Source organism: Achroia grisella, unplaced genomic scaffold, assembly GCF_030625045.1.
Source record: "Achroia grisella isolate CSIRO2021 unplaced genomic scaffold, CSIRO_AGI_Agris_v1 utg1186, whole genome shotgun sequence".
In the NCBI taxonomy this organism is placed as follows: Eukaryota; Metazoa; Arthropoda; class Insecta; order Lepidoptera; family Pyralidae; genus Achroia; species Achroia grisella.
Genome location: NW_026712592.1, coordinates 1338119 through 1356105, shown reverse-complemented (window position 1 = coordinate 1356105; position 17987 = coordinate 1338119). Strand labels below are relative to the sequence as shown.

Sequence of the window (17987 nt, the reverse complement as noted above, 5' to 3'; positions counted from 1 at the left end):
TTCCTTTCTTATTGCTCAGTACCTTCTCCCTCTAAAAATGATTTAAGTCATATTGAAATAATTTTTCCTAATTATATTTGTTTACAATTCTGCACTTATCAATATTATTTATTATACTTATTATATAAGCGAATGTTCTATATGGGTTTTATTTATGAAGTCCGCAGGTGTATATAAAATCGAGCCACAAATATACTATTCTTAAATTAGTAAAAAAAAAAAAGAACAATTATAAAATATTCTATTTAATGAATAATTATTATTTATCATACTAACTAATTCAGCTTATGAAAAGAAACATCTGATATTTACACCAATATTATAGATCTATTAAAATAACATGACAAATTATTTTGTTTTTGTGGAACTTTAATATTTTAATTAAAACAGTAATAAGCATACATACATATCCCACAGAAATAAGATTTGTGCCGTGAAATAGAAAGAATAGAATAGTTGACCTTCTTAGATGAAACTAAGCTCTAGGCATACAATATCTAGAAATAACAATCAATTTTTTGTTATTTGATGTTACAAAGTGTCCATTCTGTTCATAGTAAAGTTATACATATGTACCTACATTCAGCGTCAGACAGAATAATATTACTGTCACATTGCCATGCGTACTTTGCATTTGCATTGCATTGCATACTTATCTCTATATCCAAATATATTTTATTGAACTGCTAGAACTCAATCCAACATACATGTTCTTTTTATTGTTCTGTATATAGAAATAAATGCATTATACAAGCGGATAAATATACTTCTTAATCAGAGTTATAATTAAGAGGCTATTAAAAATATACGTATTATATATGTAGGTACCAAAGGAATTTTTGAAATGGTAATGTAATATGTATAAATAAATATATTACTACTTTTATATATCATAGTAGTAATATATAACATTGTCAGTAGAAACTTATGAGACAATAAACTCGCACCATATTTTATAAAATAACTTATAAAAATCTGATAAAATTATTAGGTAGATTTTATTTTTGTTAAAAATGAATTTATACCAGGTTGATTTTTCTTAATTTCTGGTGTGTTTTTCTTTATATCGCCTTTAGGTTTCGTTTCTTTTTCTTTTTTTTCCTTCTTCTTTTTATCACTTTTTGGACTTTGATTTTCTTGCTCCTGTACTTTCTTCTTTTTTACTTTTTTCTTCTCAGATTCGTCTGGTTCATTTGAGGGTTTCAAAAGCGGTGTTGGGTCATTCATAATCATAGATAATTTCCCAAAGTAATTCCACAAAGCATCCACACAGTGTTCGGGTTTTCCACAATCACTTGTTTCCCATAATAAGCCATATAATCTTGGCTTTAATTTTTCTGTTGGTTTCTTCATTTCTGACTCAAATTCATCCTCTAAATGTTTCAGTCTAGCTTGTTGCGCTTCCGGAGACAATGACAATACATCATCTTCATCCATTGTGGCTTCCTGAAAAAGATAACAATTATAATATATATTGCTCTAGATTACATATTAAAAACTAATTAGCTTTCAAGAGTTCATTTGTTATTAGTCATTGCTAAGAACATTGCACTCCTCTTGGTACTTTAAAGCTTTTCTGTTTCATTTTTTAGAACAAATGGAACATATTGTTCATAACTCTGTTTTCTCTGTGTGATATAAGTCAAATCTTCACATTTCAAACTTCTCTATTTTTTAAATCATAAATATGGTAAGAAATGTGAAGACATTGAACTCTAGAGAGAAAAATATCTGCCAATACATAAGAGGTTATAAACTCGTTGATACCAGTCAATGTGTTCACATGGAATTGAACCTTAATTAAAGTAATATAAAAAATTTGTAAATACTATATAACACTTTTATGATAAAAAGTTATAAATGTGAGTGAGGAAAAGGACTATGAAAAGAAATCTAGACAAATACAATTAGTGTCATGCAACAAATTTACATATAGACTAGCGGGATCAACAAATGTCACCCTCATCGAAGCATTTTAGAAGAGTTATGTAACAAGACATATATTTGTAAAACCCTAATAAATGTATAATAATGGGTCTGTATTTTATTTTGTAATTTATGCTAAGTTTTTAAATTGTATAGTTTTTATTCTATGTTGTTTGTATTATATTTACAAAATGACAGCATTTTGTTTTTATCATTGATATTATTATATTTATTATTATGATTAATATTTTCTGTGGTGCTGACTCTCTCTTTTTTATAATGATGTTACTAATAATGAGCAGCATGATTCACATAGAATCATTTCTTTCTTTACATTTACAGAAGTATTACATACATTAAGATAGACAGAACATGAGTGTATACCATACCTCATCACTAAGATATCCATGTGGCACAAAAACTTCATTGTCCACCTCATACTCATCGGCATCTTGTTCATCATCGCTGCCGGCAGCGCTACCATCGATGCTTTCGCCTTCTTGTTCTTCTTCCCATTCCTCGTCACTGTCCACATCATAGTCCAATTGTTTCTGCAATAATTATTTTATATATACTTTAGCACTTACACATAGCTACAATGTTTCTTTAAAGTAATGGATTTTATATTGAGCATTGTGAAAAACATAGAATAGAATAGAATAGAAAATCATTTATTCAAATAAGGGGAATTACGTTCAAGTATTACGTAAGCACTATAGGGGGGCGGGGGGGTTTTTCTTTGCTTATTTTGGATGACATGGGGGTGGGGGAGTCTGTATGATGATTACGTCATCGGTCGTAATTTACTTTTTTACACGAATGGCAACCCTCACATTGTCTTTGCTAAAAAAAAAATACATTAATTGAGAGATGTTTACGTAAGCATGGGTGGAGGGGGTAAGAGCTTTGCTTACTTTTGCTGACAACGGGGGATGGGGGGTAAATAATTGTGATAAATCTGCTTACGTAATACTTGAACAGCCCCTAAACTTAATTTAAGCACTTTCGAATAGTCAACATTTTTTTAAATCTACCGCTTATTCGGAAAGCTGTCTCATCACAAGAAGAATAAGCAAGAAACTTGTGTGTTGCTGTTTTAAACAATCCTTGTAAGTTCACATTTTACAAGTCGAAACGTGTGAATACAAACTACCAACCAGCACTAATTTATTTAGGCTCAAATATAAAAATACAATAAGATTAAATCAGTCTAGTGATAAGAGCAGACCAGTCCCTACAAGCAGCACTCGTTCACGAGTATGACGGATGAGCCAGCCATCACAGCGCTCGACCATATTTTAGGGAGCCCAATGACCCGGCCCACCACGCCGCCACATGTCTGGACATTTTAGTGAGCATGACTACTCCTTCCACTCGACCACATCACAGCTACAAAAATTACTATATGGTAGTTACAGTATTCGCACTTTACATGAGGATACATGCGGCGATCAATACAAAAGCCGCTACGCTATCATATATCAAGAAAGCAGTAAGAAAAATAAATTATAACATTGTCCGCAAATAAACTTATACTTGCTATATATTGCTATCATCTATAAATTCATCTATCCTATAATAGGCTTTTATACATAACATTTGTTTAATATAAAGTTTGAATTGCCTCTCTGTCAGATTTAGCGTAGATTCTGGCAGTTTATTATATAATCTTACGCAATTACCATAAAATGAATTACTAACTTTGTGTAGACGGCATTTAGGTAAAATTAGCTTATTTTTATTGCGTAAGTTTCTACTTGTACAGTCTTTAAGTTTCTTGAAACTATCTAAGTTTTTCCTGGTATACATAATACTTTCATAAATGTACTGTGAGGCAACAATGAGGATATTTGATTCTTTAAAGCATGGACGTAATGACTCTCTAGAACCAATACCATAAATAGAACAACATATACTAATAGATTTAGTATTAAAAGAGACTTATTGCATTTACTATAAACTTTACTAAGCATGCATTATATATTAAAATTTCTTGTTCTTATGATCAACAAACGGTAGATGCAGTTGATGTTCAGCATGTTATTGAAAATAAGTTCACTGTAAGAGATTATATTTAGACAAACCAATTTGAATTGCAATAGCTATTACCTGATCTTGCCCAAAAGGTCTTCTAGGTTTAACAGATGTGCTCTTCTTCCTCCATGTGCCCCAGTATGGTGGGCGTCTGTTCTCATGGAAGCTTAGCAGTTTAGGACGAAGTTTCTCCCGTACAGCATTGTCACATGTAATAACTTCTCCAGTACCACCAAGAGATGGCAACTCATCTTCTACAAAATAAAGTGAAATGGTTAAAATAGCTATTATGAACATCTTGATAAGAACCATAAAGGAAGAGAATATATCCCACATTCGTTATGATAAGTAATAATAAAGTAAGGTAATAAAATTTTCTTAAGAATTTTAAAATAGGTGAATATTTTTGTTATGTAAAAAGTAGGCAATTTAATGCAGGAAAAGACATAAATTGTACTTATATTTTCACATGTATGTTGATTATAAAAGTCCACTAGAAAGAAGCTGAAAAACCGTTACTTACCAATTATCATGACATCATCATCTTTATCATCAAGAGGCCAAGTTTTACCAGTTGAAAGTGGTTTTAAAATGCCATTTTTAATTTCTTTAAGATACAGTGCAATCTGTGCCGTACTTTGTGTTTCCATAATATTGTCTAACTCTTGGCGTTTATCATCATCTAAATAAGTTCTAACAATAGGAGCTAGTCGCATGTCAGCCTTTTTAGTAAAACTCGAAAGCATGCTACTTTTACTTATGGGATCAACAGTTTGATCTTTCTCTACTTTCTGTTTAGGAACAAAGAAATTAACAAAGGCCTCTGCTGTCTTTCTTTTTTTTAACTCTTGTTCTTGTTTCTCTAATTCCAAGGCTTCCTGTTTCTTTCGTTTCTCTTCCTCCTTGGCTTCTTTTTCCTTTCTTCTTCGTTCTTCCTTTTCTTCTTTTTCTTTACGTTTTTGGTCATCTTTTTCTTCCTTCAACTCTAAAATAATATGGATGAATTCAATTATTTGTATGGAAATCACTACATACTAATACGCTATCGCTTCCTGTCCATCCCTATGTATGCTTAAATCTTTAAAACTACGCAACGCTAAACAAAACATGTTTGCATTGGATAATGACAAAAAAGCTGTAAACATTGTTTATAAGGACATTCTGTAGTAGGTAGGTATATTTAGTATCAGCATTGCACCCGTGCGAAGCCGGGGCGGGTCGCTAGCATATATAAACTACTACTACTACTTATGTAGTTTCTATATTTAAAAAGGAAAACTCATTAATTTTACTTACTTCGTTCCAATTCTTTTTGTTTTTCCTTTTCTTCTTTTTCTTTTTTTTTTTGCTCTTCTTTCTCTTCCTTCTCCTTTTTCTTTGCCTCTTCTTTCTCTTCCCTTTCCTTTTTCTTCTGTTCTTCCTTTTCCTGTCTTAATTTAGCTTTCTCATCTTTTTCCTGCTGTCTTTTTTTCTCCCTATCCAGTCTTTCTTTTTCCTTCTCTTCTTTCTTTTTTGCTGATTCCAACCTTTTCTGCAGCTGTAATATAAGATACATACAGATTGGTATACATATTTAATAAGGGACATCATCAGTTAAGAGATATATAACAAATTAGCATTCTTGACATTATCTTTTAATAAAAAATTAATTAATTAATAAAATTTACAACAATAATCGCATTAATATTTGTATTCTTATCTTTATGTTATAATGAGCTCTTTTAAACTTTTTATCATCCTTTATGTTGTATCTTTAGTCACATAAATCGCTATAAGAAGTGACCTCCATCTATATAAGTCAATTATTTCTAAAGTCATCTGCCCATTAAGTACCTGCTTAAGTGTGGCTGAATGACATATATGTCTTAACATCTTTATAATTTTCTTTATTTAACAATTAAATGTGGCAGAAAAGAGGGACTTAATACTATAGTATTTACAACCGTACAACCTATGGCAAGTGCATTAAATTTCGTAACATATCTATAATAATATATATGAAACAATTACAATAATAAAGAAGAAATATACATAAACCTATTCACAATTTACTTTTAAAAACCTATCATAACAATACATATAAATAAACTATGAATTTAAATTTATTATATTTAATTTCCCTTTTGAAATAAAAATTATGTACTTGAAATATCTAATTTCATTTTTTAAAGACAAAAGTTAAAAATATAAATATAAGTATTGAATTATGTTTATTCTGACAATAATAACCGAGACTTTGTAAATGTCATGTCCCACACATGTCATGTACCTATATCTCTACTATTAAATGAAAGGATAAGAGATATGACATCTTACTTCTGCAGATCTATGAGTAATATGTCATATGATAATATGATATACATTGTAATATTGTATATAGGTGTTTATCACTTAACATCAGTTGGACTGCTCGTAAATTATTTACCATTCATATATAATTACATAAAACAACTAATCATTGAAAGAAAGATATTCTAAATAGCTTTGAAAATAAATTTATATATACTATTTTTCAATAAAGATTTTGTTTCTCAGAAACAATATGAATTTATATGCACTATTCTACTTATACAATAAAAATAATTATTTTAAATGTATGTATTAGGGTTCATTCCCGGGAATTCTCGGGTCGAGAATTCCCGGGAAATTCTTGGGTTCTGTTCCCGGGAAATCAAGCTCGAGAAAAGTCGAGAATTCGAGAAATCAAGTACCTATATAGAAATTAAATTGACGTTTGTTGTATTGCGTGGCGGCGCAATAATACAAGATATTAAGGTTTTCTTTCATGTATTTTTTTTTTGTTTTACAGAAACTATTTTTGTTTACAAGTTTAAGGTAGATTTTTTCTAAATAACCAGCCAAAAATGGTGCTGTCATTATAAATATAAGTCTGAATAATATTAGGTCCTAACATATGAAAGTGGTGTTTTTTAAGGGAGTAACCTGAAGTATTTTTTTTTCAAAATATAACATGTTTATTTAATCAAACTATGTACCATTGCTATTTATGCACTTTTGCCATCTCATAGGTACTTCATTGATCCCTTTACTGAAAAAAACATTTGAACGGGAACATTTGGACTTTGGACTGCCTCATCGGATTTGAATTTTTTCCCAATCAGTTATCCAAATTTCGAAAAAAATGGTATTCTGTTGGAGCAAGATCCGGGGAGCAATTGTAAAGTCTTAGACATTACAATTGAATCTCTTCTAATTTGGTAAATGTCAGTTGTGCAGTGTGTGATCTAGCGTTGTCCTGAAGCAGCAGTAGCCTACGGCGATTGACCAGCCTCCGTTGTTTAGCAGCTAGCTTTTCCATTATGGTTTCTCAATTGCTGACAACACACATCTGCCGTAATCATCTGGCCAGATTTAAGAAAGCTGAAGTGAACAACACCGGAACTAGTCCACTAAACGCTCGCAAGTAACTTTTTTTGGGTCAATTTTCGCTTGGGGCAGGATTTGGTTGGTTTGCCAGGGTTCAGCCATTGCGATGAGCGTTTCCAATTATAATACAAGATCCACATCATCACAGGTTCGATTTAAAATCCCTTTATTATTATGCCGGTTGACTAATGTAACGCAGCAGTCTACGCGAGTTTGTCGATCGAAACGCGAATTGTCTACTCAATTCATGAGGGACCCACCTTTTAAGCTTTTTCACCCTCCCAATTTGCTACAAGTGGATTAATACAGTTATTGTCACTAACACCGCAAACTGAAACTAACTCTGACGTGGTTTGCGATGGATCTGCTATCATAATTACCAACCTTGGACTCCAGCCGCCCACGGGGAGTGTTTTGCAGGTGGAAATTTCAAGAACGTAAACGTTGCAACCAACAATGCATTGTGTTTTCTTTTGCGACACCACAACCATACATATCATTAATCCTTCGAGCCATTTCTGCAGCATTAGTGCCATGGCGGAATTAACTACTCGTACTTGTAAATGACGCGATATTTTAAGTTTTCCATTTTGTAAGCTGAGTGACCCAAAGAAAAAACCAAGCATATGTATTACGGTTTTCGTAAAACAAATGCATGAGTGAATAGCTGTATAACTTTGACATTGAAATTTCTAACCAAAGAGGAGATATTTAAGATCAAAGTGGCCAGTACGACAAAACGCTAATTTCATATGTAAGAACCTAATATATTTCAGTATTTAAAAAAAAATGGCTTATTCATAATATTTATAATGTTTTTAAATATACCTACTCAATAAAAGTTTTATAATTAATTTTATAGTTAAATTTTATAATTAATATTTAACAAAAAATGCAGTGGTTTTCGTCTCAAATGAAACCACTGAGTTCTTTGACGTTATTAGAACCAAATAATATGAGAAAACGTACGTAAATGTAAATTTCTCGAAAACCCGAGAAGAACCCGAAAACCCGACATGAACCCTAGTATGTATATATTTCATAGCTTACAGTATGAATTACTTTATTATTTACATTAATATAATATTTATGACAGCCTATTATTTGTAAATATTACATTGAATTATACTAATATAAATTGTTAATAATGATACTTGAATATTAAGGAAATAAAAAATCTATTATAATATATAGTAAGTGTATATACATATAAAAATAATATTTGGATGATAACACAAATTATATTTTATAAAAATGTATTTGTCATCATCATCATCAGTGAGTATGTTTTCTTTTCTCATTTTAATAAAAAACTACAACTTACCTGTTTAGGAGTTAAATTTGTAGTTGATTCGTTCAGAGAGTCATTTTCCTGGGTATTGGTATTTCTATTATGTTTTGGAGTAGTAGGATTTGATGTAACAGACTCATTAAGTTTATTACTTGTCATACTCTGGTTATGTTCATCTGTTTGACCTTTATTTCTAGTACTCCTCTTTGGTGTTAGTTTGTTGACAGTAACTTCCTCTTTTGGAGATTTCTTAGACTGATTTATCTCATCACTGCTATCAACATTTATAACATCTTTTATATAATTTTCATTTTTGTTGACATTGACATTAGAGGTATGTTCATTTTCTAAATCTAAAGATTTCTTTTCTTCTTGTTTCTGGTCTTGTGGAAATTTTGAGTTAATAACATTGATTGTGGAACTTGGTTTAGAATTAGATGTACAGTCAACTTCATTGCCATTTTCTTTCACAGTGTCGGTTTCATTGTCTTCTTGTATATCCACTTCCATAACCTCATCACTATCAGGCTTGTCGCAAGTAATACTATCATCATGTTCTGTGGAGTTATTCACCTCTTTTGACAATCTTTTTTTCCCAGCTTTCTTCTTTTTTGTTTTCTGAAGTTTTTTCTTTTTTAAAACTGTATCAACCAACTTAATATAGGGATTCAAGGACTTCACTTCGGACACTTGTTCATCTTTACATTCGTCGTCGCTAATGACGACCAAGTTATCAGTCGAGTCATTTTCTTTGCTTATTTTACCGATCTTTGTGACAGATTCAGGGTTCGGTGTTGAAAGCTTTCTTTTCCGTGTCAGGGGAGGGACCGGCGACGGTGGACTATCACTTATTAATTTAAAAGGAAGACGAGCTTGCTTCAATTTTTTCTTCGAAGGAGTCACTTCGTTATTTTCTGGAGATTTGCTGGTTTTCATGGTTATATTATGAAATAGTTATTAGATGCAATACTTAAACTAAAAGACTTATTTAAATTTAGTAAAATAACACTAAAACATTAATAAATTAATAATAAAGACATATTTCAACACAGGACATTCAACTTTTGATGTGACAGATACAAAAAACGCGGGAGTTTTGGCACGCGTTCGAAAACTCAAATAAAAATAATCTACGTTGCGTTCAGAATGTTGAGTAATTTATGTTAACAATATTAAACAGTGATTATTATAAATACCTGTTGATAACATAGCTAAACTAAAAAATAAATAGGTACGTAAATTAAATATCTTTGTATTTTTGAATGACTGTAATTGAATTATCTAGAATCGTAGTGATTACTTGCTCAGTGTCTTGCATCATGGAAATGTTTTGATGCTTTAAACACACGCCAGCGACATTTCATTTCAGGCAGATGTTTTTTCTAATTCAATATTGTAAACAAGTAAATAGATCTTAGTCTAGATGGCGCCATCACACTATGATTTTGCCTTTCGCTTTAAATTATAATTTTTCGCATTAAGTAATACCCATGATATATTAGTATCAGCTCAAACAAATTATTTATTTACCTAGTCAAATTGACAACTTCGATTGAAGTCGCCTGACAAATTTGTCAACAATTTGTCTATTTAAGCAAAAAATATAGAGGTTACCGACATTTCAACAAATCATCTTAGTAATATTCATAATTAGCATATTCTAAACTCAATATAAAAGTTGATTACTGGTTGAAAATACCATCATATTAATATGGGAAAACCGAAGTGGAATTTTAGAGACATATCATTAGGCTTACAAATATTGCGGGAATTTTTATTAGGACGAAAACACAATTTGCACGGACGCTTTCCGCCAAAAATGGCACCTAGGACCATACCATCGCCGGACATACCACGTGGACCGGACGACAAATATTCAAATCAGTATTATTTCAAAAGAAATGCATTTAATTCTGTGAAGCCTCCTGTCGTAGCACCAATAGCGGAGGGCCCTTCAATGAATAGAGATCCTACAAAGAAGGCCATGCCTGGTGGCGTGAGACCAGATGCGGTAAGTATAGAAATTTCTGAAGCTCATATTTTAAACTTTTGATTTACATATAAGGTATGTTATTCTATAATCTGCCTAATTATTGTATAATCTAGAAACTATATCTAGTTTCACTGTTATATATTATAGATATAATGTCGTAATGAAAGCTGTGCTTTCATGTTCATAAACAATGATAAAAACAATTACACAGTACACTCGATTGAATTTACTCTCATCTTGTACCTACATTTGTGTGAACGTTCATTTTTAGTTATAGTAATATTTTCATAGGAATAGTATTGTTTACAATATCCCATGTATTGTTTTCTGTTGATCTAATTTTCTGACTATAATATAATTTACTATACCTAACTGCGTCCAGGAAATAAAAATAAAAATTAAGCTAATTGCGTGATGAGAGATTAGAGAAAAAATAATCTTATTTTCCGTTGCTGGGAAGAAGGCATCCCTAATATATTTCTTATGCCTTTACGAAAGCGAATATTTTATAGTCTCATTAGCAACAATTTTTTTTATACAACATTATTACTACATATGTGCATATGTACACGTCGTAGTATATTGTTTTATAGAAATGTAGATATTATCTATTATTATTAAAGTCCTTTGCCTAGCATAGATACACCTACTTTCTAAATAAATAGTAATAATAACAAATTCCACAGGTGTGTTTCAGCTATTTGCCGAGCCCTGGCCCTGCGTGGTGGTGGGACGGGCATTGTTACTACGAGTGTGTTCCAGATCCACCTCCTAGCCCTCCGCCGCCGTGTCCGCCTTGTTCACCCCCTCCTGAACCCAAAGATTGCGCTCCTCCACCGCCACCACCGCCACAACCTCCCTGCTCACCCTGACCCCTGCCAGCCGTCTAATGAACCCCGTTATAAGATACCAAAGCATTAAAGTTGCAATTTTTTGCAAATTCGAGATATTGTGTATTGTATAATACGTTTTCTATTTTATTTACCTACCGTTTTAATACGATGTATCAATTAGTGCTTTATTTTTTTTGTATTATTTTTTATAAATTAATATTGGTGTCTTTAAAAATGCATGTTACTTATCTCCACGGTAAATAAACACTGCAACAATTTCGCTCTCAACCAATTTAAATGCAAATTAAAGGTAATAAATTAGTTTCCCAGACATAGTTTACTGTGAGACTGGAATTTACTATCGTAAAAATAATAATTTTAATTATTTTTAGTTAGCTGTCTAATATCAAATTATTTTAAACTATGCATGTCGACGTCGACGTCTCGTCGTGGAGATAAGTAACCGCTTAGTTCATGAAACTTATGGCGTGATGTATTTAATATATAGTTAGTAGAATTAAATTATTGAAATTAAATAATAATTCTATATTCTGATAATAAAAATTTGGAAAAGAGACAGAAATTCAATTGTTCATTTTGTGCGATACATTTCTTTATGACCGAATAGATATGTAGCCACCACTGTAATAATGTCGATAGTTTAGGTACAGCTGTGATACATTTGTGGTACCTATTAGTTAATTGAAAAATTATATTATACTCTTTCACACAGTATTGACGGTGTGGTGCGTTACGGCCGGTTAGCTCTTTGTTCTCCGGTACCTATATACATACCAAAGAGTAAAGTAAGTATATCAGAGGAATATTAACTCTGGTAGGTATAAACTGATAACAAATGTCTCGTTACCTTCTGCATAGAATAAATATTAAATGTAATGTTAAAATTTATATGTAACCCCCGAATACACTAAAAATCGAATTAACTATAACTAATATTAGCTTTCAAACAAAGAAATCCGTATCATAATCAGTCCCTACGTTTAGAAGAGCCATAGACATGTCACCCTTATAACACCCCTCTTTTTGTGGCGGGGATTGAAAAGTATTATGTATTACCACAGATACCATTACATTTACTTCTTCTGTGGGCTATAGTTATTTTATGTCTATATATATAGGTATATATATATATATATATAGGTATGTTCTTTGTTCTTTCAACTTTACGAAGGCGCCTTTTTAACTGAATCGGCGCAGTTTAGTTTCGTTTTCATTTTTGTACCGAATCTAAAATGAATGAAATCATAACATATGTATGTAATGAAGTCAGATCTGATTGACTTTTATTTTGGATATTTACCAAAATAAAAGCCTTTTACATTATTTGTTCATGTCTACATGACTTCATAAATCGATACATTTTATAAATATTCAAGTAAGCATATACATATAATCATAATTAAAATCGAGAAAATATTTACATAGTAGTAAATTGTAGTGTACTTAGGTTACTTTAAGTACATAAACATTGTGTTTCTGTCACGTATTTCCTGAGAAGTGGCACTTGATTGTTTACTTTCCTACTTAGTAAACTTGGACTGCTGAATCAGTTGTTAAAGATCACCTATAGAATTGCAACTACGTAGGAAGGTAGACAGGCCACCTTCCTAGTTATATTTTGTTTGTAAATATTCCGTTCTAATTAAATAGTAGTAGTAGTACTAATATGATACCATATTATAGGTATCAAGTTTGTACCTATAGTTACTACACTTATCTACGATCTACTATTTTGTATTTAGTTCTTTAACTAAAGGAGACGTGTAAATGCAATAATATTGTTGATAAACTGTTTGATGAGTAACACTCTAACGTCATCAATAATTAGAGAGCGCTGGGTTTTAGTAGTTTACTATCCCGACTGGACCGAATGGCAGTTAATTCGAATATATTCGAAATCAAAAAACTTTGTGTTAATTTAAATTTTTAGCGGCTATTATGGGACTTCTATTACTGATGTATTGTATGTTCGTCTGGTATAGGCAGCAGCAGGAAAAGGGTGGTGATAGCATGAGTCCAGTCGTGGCTTTGTACAAATTTATAGACTCTCTGTAGATTCGCCACAAATTGCCTAAGAACCTTTCATTAATGTAAACACCGTTATTGGTGTTTACATTAATGAATATACGCCATGGTTTAATATTGACGCCACTAGGCTCCTCACCTGCCACGTTGGATTAAAATATATCCAGAAAAATGTGGTGATTCTAAGTAAGTAGATATAGCTGTGGTATAGCAGTAACAAAGACCTCGATAGTTGATTATATCTGGCTAACCAATCTTAAGGCACAGTTGCAAATATCTGAATATTATACATTATTAAATATATTTCTGTAAGATTAGCTTCACAGGCAGTCAGAGATCCGCCAATCCATAGTAAAGTTGATTGTTTAAATATTATATAGTGCAGAATTATTTATTGGAGGTAGGTACGTTTATTCAGGTACTAACAATTTCAGTTGAATCTTTGATTTTCCTAAATTATCTATTTTGAGATAACATGTTATCTGTGGCTTAAGTCGGGATTTTCAGAGTTATTTCATTAGCGCATATCATTATTTAATGAAATTGGAAAATAAAATAGGAAAGGTTTGAAAGAATGTAATCTGTTCTGCGTGCTAATAAATAAGTAAAAAATAAAAAATAAGTAAAAAAATAGTCATTAAGTACCAAGTAGAAACATTACAATTTATGAGATTCTATTACTAGCATAGCAAACAAGCTGATAACTTAGATACCTTATGGAAAGTGACATCCGCTCGTCTCTATGTTCATTTATATCCATACATATATGAATACAAGTACATAAATGAATATAGGTCTTCATGTGACGTTTTTGGTATCACTCGTGAGTTGCCATAGAAATAGTACTGTATATATAATTTATTAAACCCCAAGAACTTAGGTAATTTCTCTAGACCTTGTAACTTCAGTACTATATCTCAAACTTCACTTCGCAACTCAGCTGACAGAGCTAGACACTTGGCGGCAGAAATAACCTACCTACTTTATATAAAATGTATCTTAAATCAACAACGAATATCTACTATACTTATATTTGTAATATAGCGATGTAAGTAATCAGACAATAACGCAAAATAAATGGTCACGTTCATATCCCCCGGAGCGAGAGCCCCATTGTGTCTAGACGACAATCTAATGCGTTTAACTGCGACCTGCTAATTAAATGTGCGTCGTTATAGGGTTGACAAATATGACCTTAGTACCATATATCCAAACAGATGTAATCTATTTGTAAATCAATTTATTTGCCGGTAGGTATTGTGATATAAATATGACGTATACAAGAAGCTGAAAGTCCCATGTTAATAAATCATTTTGACTTCGATTTTATGTTAGTTAACAAAAGTAGAATTACTATTTAAGTTCATTTTGTGTAAGTTTCTAATAAATAGTTGAAAATATAACTATCTCATACTCTTGCTTTTAATTCATTATTAGAAATTGGTTATAGTATGATATAGGCAACCCTGTAAATTTAAATAGGCCCCATGTGGATATTCAGTTTATTGAAATTAAAATTCGTAGCTAAGTGTTGTACTAATTTAGGTACTTACTTCGTAACTCAGGTGTTCTTTCTGTGTGATGATTATTTCATTACTGTTAGATACTATTTTTACTTACCAAAAAATCCCGCTAATTCAACCTTTAAAAAATATGTGTGCATAGGGAACATGATAGGATGAGAATGAAGTTAAATCAGTTAGCTCACATTAGTGAATTCACCAGGGTTTAACCACGATAGTTCACATTATACATTCCTAGAATACGTCCAGTAGTCCTAATTTATTAACCCCACGATAGTTCACATTATACATTCCTAGAATACGTCCAGTAGTCCTAATTTATTAACCCCCTCTTTAACATTACAGTATTATTCTTGAGCACTATAAGTAGAAAATATCTTTAAACAATACTTATAGCAAGCTTCATAATACATAATACATCACTGAAGGTAGGTATTAATTGATTTCCCAAAGGCTTTTAGTCAATGGACGAGGTTGTGTTTAATGAACTGTAAGCCTCGCGGTCCGTACCGAGAGTTAGGAATTAACAAGCTTTTGACCGCGGCTATATTTGCCCTATTATTTAGTTTCATAAATTAAAAAATGTATCTATTATTTGTTTAGAGTACCCATATAAACTTTGAAACACTTTTTAAACTTTGCTTAGTACATTAGTAGATAGTGCTATATTAATTGTCCTGGGTAGTTATTAAACAATTTTGTAATCTAATTTGCTAAAAGTTTTCAAAAGATGCCGGCAACTAATTGAGCTGAGATTTTTTCTTATTTATTCGTAATATTTTCAGCTTAACGTAAACTATAAAGAATATATTTGAACTGAAGTTTTCAGATATTAATGATATAGAACCAGAAAATATTACCGTTCTTTTTGATTTTGACTACCTCCAAGCACATGAAGCTTATATGTACATACATGACAATCGTTTATAAAAAATATGTCTTACGGGAACCTAGGAAATGGGATAACATATGTTTGCATCATTGAGTATATTAATACTTAGAAGTATACAAATAATCTCAACAAGAAAGCAAAACTACAGCGTTGGGTAGGATGAAAGTGAGGCTGATAAGAACTGGAGACTTATTTTCTATGAAAGAGATTTCTGCGTATGTAGCTACGAGTAGGTAGGTAGGTATATCTGTGTATGTTTTTATGAAGTTATAAAGGATTTCTCTGAAGAATAAATATCATTTAATAGCACCAAATAACTTTAATTTGTATTTAATATAACTCAGCAGTATTTTATATAAGTAGTATTCGCTTTTTCTATTTTAATTTGCTGGAAAAAGAAAGCAGTATTAAGCTACTTTTCAATATTTTTCTATCATATATTTATTTAGTACAAATTATACTAATAGTATATAGTATACGTACATGGGTACATAAGCCTGATATTTATTTAAATTAGGTATGGAATCCTTAGGTAAGATGCATGCACACGCAGACCCTGAAATACCTATTAACTGGTAATGGCATTTATACCTTTAGTGGAGACAACGAATTCCAGCGCATATATTATGGTGAATGATACGCCATGAATACTCACACTGTTCAATCACTCCCAACAGTAATATTTCCGAGCTGATATGATATTGATACCTTCAAGAAATGAGGATAGTTTTCTTAAAGGTTTTTCTTTTCGTATTTCTCCTAATGTTGTATTTTCTAATCCAAAGGTTCGTTTATCAGTAATTAAAAGATATTATATATAATTAATTTTGTTCTAATCCATATTAGTCGCCAATTTATGCGTTGTAAATAGAGTTTATCGTAAGATAAATCCTATTTATATCGCGTATAACGTTTAAACCTAGTTATTTGGGCATCGTTACACATTTATGCTAAAATATTAACGTTAATTATAAGGCTTCCGAAAGTCAATAAACTGTAGTGATTTAGTGAGCAGCATATAATTATTGCTCATAATAAAAAAGTAACTTGTCATCTCTATGCAAATGCTTTGTCGATTAAATTTTATGATCTCAAGGCGCAAGCAGTAGAAAAAAAACTCACTTTCGCAGTCATACCTCGTAGGAAAGTATTACTATTAACTAGCTGATGCTAAGATTTCGTATCCATACAACTTTTTTATATGAATGGAATAAAACAAACACAAAATTTTAAATGAAATTTACCATAATACTTTTTAAAACTACTACCACACATCTAAACTCCTAAGTTGTTTCTGAAATTTGCCCGCATAAACAAACAGATAAAAATTCTAACAAACAATCGGTAAAATTCCCTATGTATCTTACATTTATAAACAACGAATACTTACATTTTTATTATATAGATCACAGAACAGTTCTGTGGTATTGATATATACCTAGTATTCGTCGATGAATATTTTTTAAGGCAAGTATTCGAGTATGTATTGAATGAAATTTAAATTTAAACTCCATACTGAATGGAGTCTAAATTTCATATACTTTTATCAATTTCCCCACGTGGTTCCGTAAGAACAAAATGTGACTACTGTTTTTCGTTATACTCTACTAGGAAAACGAAACACAATATTTATAAGCAAGAGAAGGAAAACATGAAGTCAAGCTCTATATCAAGCCTGATGTCCAGTAGTACCAATTATCATTGTTTCATTCACTATACACATTTCTATAGACAATTGTTACGATGGAAAACTACTGAACCTTTTTTTATAAATTGATATAAATTTCAACTCGTTCTAGTAAATACAATATTATTTTATTCAATTACGTTAATTAAGTAGATATTTATTTCACCGTCTCTATGTAAATGTCAGTTAGTAAGTTGAGAAACGTAGTAAATCGACATGTATTTATATCATACCTCACACGTTTTGTCTACACTATTTAAGAAATACGAATACAACTCATCAATTGCTTATTCTTCAAAGGATCATTCAAATATATAATCAGTAATGTATCGATTGTAAATAAGTAGCAGAATTCGAAAATGTCTCGAGGTTCTT

At 31.2% G+C, this 17987-nt stretch overlaps 2 protein-coding genes across 2 annotated transcripts; one reads left to right on the top strand and one right to left on the bottom strand.

Annotated features, from left to right (window-relative positions):
• Positions 1 to 279: 279 nt before the first annotated feature.
• On the bottom strand, positions 280 to 9734 carry LOC131853910 (chromatin assembly factor 1 subunit A-like). The gene is made up of 6 exons (XM_059205002.1): positions 8672 to 9734; positions 5257 to 5497; positions 4484 to 4945; positions 4036 to 4214; positions 2316 to 2477; positions 280 to 1446 (listed from the first exon to the last, which is right to left on the bottom strand). The coding sequence occupies exons 1-6, from the start codon at positions 9572 to 9574 to the stop codon at positions 988 to 990; spliced, it is 2406 nt and encodes an 801-aa protein (XP_059060985.1). The 5' UTR covers positions 9575 to 9734; the 3' UTR covers positions 280 to 987.
• A 543-nt stretch (positions 9735 to 10277) lies between these two features.
• On the top strand, positions 10278 to 11526 carry LOC131854438 (uncharacterized). Its single transcript, XM_059205553.1, has 2 exons — positions 10278 to 10649; positions 11318 to 11526. Exons 1-2 carry the CDS (start codon positions 10350 to 10352, stop codon positions 11501 to 11503), a joined length of 486 nt encoding a protein of 161 aa, XP_059061536.1. The 5' UTR covers positions 10278 to 10349; the 3' UTR covers positions 11504 to 11526.
• The last annotated feature ends 6461 nt before the right edge of the window (positions 11527 to 17987 follow it).